The sequence below is a fragment of the Castor canadensis genome, chromosome 8 (genome assembly GCF_047511655.1).
Source record: "Castor canadensis chromosome 8, mCasCan1.hap1v2, whole genome shotgun sequence".
Lineage (NCBI taxonomy): Eukaryota > Metazoa > Chordata > Mammalia > Rodentia > Castoridae > Castor > Castor canadensis.
The window spans coordinates 49,458,362-49,464,246 of record NC_133393.1 but is presented as its reverse complement, the minus strand read 5'-3'; the positions used below and the strand labels follow the sequence as shown (position 1 = coordinate 49,464,246).

At 51.8% G+C, this 5,885-nt stretch overlaps 1 protein-coding gene across 1 annotated transcript; it reads left to right on the top strand.

Annotated features, from left to right (window-relative positions):
* Positions 1–1,324: 1,324 nt before the first annotated feature.
* Positions 1,325–4,546, top strand: LOC109698912 (tubulin beta-2B chain). Its single transcript, XM_020183351.2, has 4 exons — positions 1,325–1,598; positions 2,423–2,531; positions 2,801–2,911; positions 3,228–4,546. The coding sequence occupies exons 1-4, from the start codon at positions 1,542–1,544 to the stop codon at positions 4,286–4,288; spliced, it is 1,338 nt and encodes a 445-aa protein (XP_020038940.1). The 5' UTR covers positions 1,325–1,541; the 3' UTR covers positions 4,289–4,546.
* Positions 4,547–5,885: the final 1,339 nt, after the last annotated feature.

The following is a 5,885-nucleotide window of genomic DNA, read 5'->3' as shown; positions in this document are numbered from 1 at the left end:
TGGGGGTGGGGACTCCCTTCAACCATGGAATTACAGGGAACAGGTTCAGCAATGAACGTTTCTGCCATCCTTTTCTCTCCCTTCCTCAAACGCGCGCGGTTTAACTTCTACACACACGCGCGCGAACACGAAGTGTAACAAAGAGACCTGCTCCTTCTTCGAACACTTAGAGAATGCGGATGGGAAAGGAGTGTAAGTGCTTCGCGTCTGCGCACGCGTCCGTGTGAGCGCGCCTGGGTCTGGGGTGGCCTTTCCTTCCCGGTGCTGCAGTTTTTAGGCGTATCCCTCACCCCACCCCATCCCCCATCCGCAGCACAAAGGCAGCGGCGAAGGAAGATAATGTTCGCCGCGCCATACACCCCCTTACTTGACAACAGGGGAACCGAACCCTAAGAAGAAGAGCACCAACAGAGTTATTTTCCATACTCAGTTTGGAAACATATCCCACGCTTTTGTGCCCTTTGTTCCACTGACAGACCCGCCCCTAGGGCAGTCCACGCTGCTGCGCGCGGCCAGCCACACCCACTCCATCACTTGCTAGGAAAAGCCAACCCGCAGGGTGGAGGGGTCGTTGGTATCAGCCTAGGCACCAAGTACTCTTGGGTGGGGTCGGGCAGAGCTGGAGGGGACTCAGAAGTCACCCCACCCCTTGACCGCTGTGGCCGTGGCGGAGGAACTAACAACCCTCCACAAAGACAAAGACGAAAACAGCTGATGAAGGGGGCGGGGTCGGCACCCTGGTGCTCTGGAACCACGAGTGTCTGTAGTCGAGGCCCTTCGGATCCCTAGCTCCCGATGACACACAACTGCCTGCTGGGATCACCTGTCTTCCCCTAAGGGTCTCTGTAACGAGGCATCAGAGCCTGGGCAGTCGTTGGCCTCCAGGGAGGGGGAAAGGGGCAGTAATCTCACCAGGTGCGAGGCGAACTCTGGCGGGCGGCAGCAGAAGAGCCCCAATTTGCGCTGACAGCGCAGCCTGCGACACTTAAATCCTCCCACTTGCCCGCACCGGGCGTACCTGACGGCCTGTCCACCTGCTCCAGCTCTCCCTCCTCCCCGCCCAGTGCCAGCTCTCCTCCCACCCCGGGCCCCAGAGCTAGTCACCCCAGTCTCCCCACTCTCCAGCCCTCAGCTTCTTCACGTACACCCCCACCCCACGTTCAGCCCTTCCCCAATCCCTAGACAATGCTCACTTCCCCACCCTACTCCCAGGAGCCCCCACCCCTCTCCCGGTCTTCCCGCCGGCGCTGATTGGCCGTAGGTCCGTAGTCCAGCCCCCTGGACTGTCCCTAGGGCTCTGAGCATTACGTCAGCCAGGCCTGGAGAGCGCCAGCTTGAAGGGGACTGGGGGGCTTGGGCTGGGGGCGCGGCCTGCACGGGCCGCCCCACCCTCCCTATATAAAAGCCGGAGCCCGCTGGGCCGAAGCTCTCAGCCCGTCGATTCCCGAGCGCAATCCTGTTGACCCGAAGTGGGTGTGGAGGGAGAGAACCGACAGACCCACAGACACACACCGGAGCCAGGAAGAAGCTAGCGAGGCACCATGCGCGAGATCGTGCACATCCAGGCCGGCCAGTGCGGCAATCAGATCGGCGCCAAGGTGGGCGCCCCGCTGGGGAGAGGGTTGGGCCCCCGAAAGAGCCGAGCTCAGCGTCCCTCTGGGTCCCTGGGCGCGGTGCGGTCCTAGCTAGGCCAGGAGCTCGCCAAATGCAACCCTGGGAGCTGTTTTGTGCAACCGAGTGGGGCGTGGACTCGGACTTTCAGGGAGGGAGTATCTTACTCATTTTTACTGCAACTCACTTGGAATCCCGGTTGGTTCCTTTCCTGCCCCTTCGCCACTTGGACTGGTTTGCGTGCTTTAGGAAAGGATGAGGGTGTGTCTGTGAGGCAGTGCTCGCGCCTTTCTTCGGGAGGGGCCGGGACACGAGGACAATTGATTTTACTCGCTTGAACACTAGGCGAGCTGCGGGGGAGGGGAGGAGAGTGATTGTCTCGCGGTCACAGAACGTGCTTTGAATCTAAAACCACCCTTCTTCAGCAACCTTGCCTCCCGGTTCCCCCGCACCTCCCCCCTCTCCGCCGACTGGGGGCCCTCTGCACTCCGCCTCCTGCCACAACCCCAGATTGTCACCAAGAGCGCTGAGCTTTGCAGCTGCGGTTGACCCGCAGTGTCTGTCTTTGGCTGGACCCTCCCTGCATAACTCCTACCTCCCCTTATCAGCAGCTGTTTGCCTGAGAAACGCCCAGTTTTAACTTTCTGACCCTGAAAAATACAAGCCCTAAAGCTGTGCTTGGGTTGCACAGACCTTTAAAGCTCCTGAAATGTTGAGTCGTCAGAACGAGGAGGGGGGTGCTTTTCATTGTGAATGGTGGCCTCTCTAGGGGCGGACGTACATGGTTAAATACAGCCTTTTTGTGTCTCAGTTTTGGGAGGTCATCAGTGATGAACATGGTATCGACCCCACTGGCAGTTACCATGGAGACAGTGATTTGCAGCTGGAAAGAATCAATGTATACTACAATGAAGCCACTGGTAATACTTTTAAATGCCCTCCCCCACTTCAGTTTTCTACCCTTCACTCCTTTTCCGTGGTCTGGCTCCCAAAAAAGGGTGGAGTAGCCATTTTAGGATAACCACTCTTTGACTGGGGTGGACTCTTCTGTGCCAACCAAGCCCTTAGAAAACCTGTAGTGCGTCCTTCTTTGTTTGGGAACATCACTGCCTGCAAGAAGGGCTGTTACCAAGCCCTTCTCCACAAAGCTCTCTGCCTGCAAGTTGAAATCAACTTTTGTCCCCTGCAGGTAACAAATATGTACCTCGGGCCATCCTGGTGGACCTGGAGCCAGGCACAATGGACTCGGTCAGATCTGGACCATTTGGCCAGATCTTCAGGCCAGACAACTTCGTGTTTGGTGAGTGCCTGGTATGGCTGATGGCATGAGGGGTTCATTTTATACTGGGCACCTCAGGGTGGAGAAATATGACTGCCAGATGAAGACTGAGTCTCAGTGTACATTTACAAATTAATGCTTGCTTGTACCTTCAAAAGCCAGGCGTCCTAGGCTTCCTTATTTATAATTATATGTGTGGTCAAGTATTTTACATTTGTTCATTTGGTGATGACCTGAAGTCATCTTCCTGAGCAGTGATTCATTGATCTGTATTAAGGGGTTTAAGGTAAGGAATTTAATACGACAGTGGCTGACATAAGAATTCTTTCTCTGGCAGGCCAGAGCGGTGCAGGAAACAACTGGGCAAAAGGCCACTACACAGAGGGAGCTGAGCTGGTGGACTCGGTCCTGGACGTGGTGAGGAAGGAGTCAGAAAGCTGTGACTGTCTCCAGGGCTTCCAGCTGACCCACTCGCTGGGAGGCGGCACCGGGTCCGGCATGGGCACCCTGCTCATCAGCAAGATCCGTGAGGAGTACCCAGACCGCATCATGAACACCTTCAGCGTCATGCCCTCGCCCAAGGTGTCCGACACCGTGGTAGAGCCCTACAACGCCACCCTCTCTGTCCACCAGCTGGTGGAAAACACGGATGAAACCTACTGCATCGACAACGAGGCCCTCTATGACATCTGCTTCCGCACGCTGAAGCTGACCACGCCCACCTACGGAGACCTCAACCACCTGGTGTCGGCCACCATGAGCGGGGTCACCACCTGCCTGCGCTTCCCGGGCCAACTGAACGCAGACCTGCGCAAGCTGGCCGTGAACATGGTGCCCTTCCCGCGCCTGCACTTCTTCATGCCTGGTTTCGCACCCTTGACCAGCAGGGGCAGCCAGCAGTACCGCGCCCTGACAGTGCCCGAGCTCACCCAGCAGATGTTCGACTCCAAGAACATGATGGCCGCCTGCGACCCCCGCCACGGCCGCTACCTGACGGTGGCCGCCATCTTCCGAGGCCGCATGTCCATGAAGGAGGTGGACGAGCAGATGCTCAACGTGCAGAACAAGAACAGCAGCTACTTCGTGGAGTGGATCCCCAACAACGTCAAGACCGCCGTGTGCGACATCCCGCCCCGCGGCCTCAAGATGTCGGCCACCTTCATCGGCAACAGCACGGCCATCCAGGAGCTGTTCAAGCGCATCTCGGAGCAGTTTACCGCCATGTTCCGGCGCAAGGCCTTCCTGCACTGGTACACCGGCGAGGGCATGGATGAGATGGAGTTCACCGAGGCCGAGAGCAACATGAACGACCTGGTGTCCGAGTACCAGCAGTACCAAGACGCCACAGCTGATGAACAGGGGGAGTTTGAGGAGGAGGAGGGGGAGGATGAGGCTTAAATAAACCACCCGAAGCAGGTTAGGGAAATGTGAGAAGGAAGGCGAGGGGGTGGGGGGCTTACCTGTGAAGATATCTTGGCAGTTGAAGGAAGGAAGCATGGTCTACCTTAGGTGTGTGCGCTGGGTCTCTGGTGCTCTTCACTGTTGCCTGTCACTTTTTTTTCTCCTTTTGTAATATTGACGACATAGATGTAACATTTGAGATATTTCTGAACTGTTGTTGTAATGGCTAAAATCACATAAACGTTTGTGTCCTGATGGTGTCCTCTTTTTCTCTTTTTTCTCTTTATTGAAGACTTCATTATCGATTTAAATGCAGCTTTCTGAACACATTGATTTCTTCCTTGAAAAAAAAGGAAGGATAAGTAAAACCCCAAATGTATTTACTTGTTCAGTATGGTAAAAATTAAGCCAACGATAAACTTATCCAATTTAATAGGTGAGAGCAACCTGGTTTTTAAAATTCCATTAAGAACATATTTTGTTAGTTGAAAGTGTACTAACTTGAAAGCACATTAAATATGTTTTTCTGTAGAAATCCTACCATGCCTTTACAAGATAAAAATTTTTTGAGTAGTTACTACATGGTCACAGCACTAACTGCTAAAAGACAGTGGAAAGTTAGTTTCCCTTCCTCCTGTGTTCCTTGAGATACTGTTTGCCTCCCTTGAAGCAATGTTAGTAACGATATTATCTTAATCTATATCTTTCTTATATCCTTGCAGAAAAATTCCATAGTTTTTCATACCTTTGTAGTTTCTTCACATTCAAACACACTTTTTTGCAGCCTCTTTCTTCAATTTTTATCTTGTATGTGTGTGTAGAGGATCAAACCCAGCAGCTCTGCACATGCTAGACAGGTGCTCTGCCACTGAGCCACATCTCCAGCTAAAACCATGTTGAAGAGATGCTAGCTTCCCTCCTTTACATGGATTCATAGCATTCATCATGTAGTTGTGCAGTGTTTTATTCAGCCAATTCCTTACAATGACATTTAGGTTGTGAGTACTTTGTTAACCTATAGGGTCACAATGAATAATATGGGCACCTGTCATTATGCAGGTGAGAGTACTATCCTATGAATTTCTGTAAATGACTATGCCTTTTTAAGTTAATGAAGTCATCTGTACTTAAGAACAGATGTAGTTAATTCTCAAGTAGTTTTTTCTCCCAGCAATCATGCCTATACACATCACAAACTTTATACTTAAGTTAACTTCATTTGAGTTTGCATGGAAATAGAAATTTGGGATAAGTAGGCAAGCAATAATAATTTTCATAGTTTATTGCATTCTTATCATGAAGTCCTGGGATATAGGACTGGGATTTGAACTCAAGCCTGACTCTAAATAGTCAAAACTTAACAATGACTCCATGAATTTTCAGTTAAGGTGCTTCTATGGAATAAATTAATGGTAAGACTGGTGATGGTGGTGTTGTTAGTGATGGTGGTGCTGAGATTGTCAAAATGGTGCTCATACTCCACTGTTATCTGGGCCAGTTTCTCATTTGGGGAGAGAAATGGAGTATAAGTAATAAACATAGAAAGCTTAATTATATACTCCTATAAGAAGAAAACATTCAGTTTTTAGACATT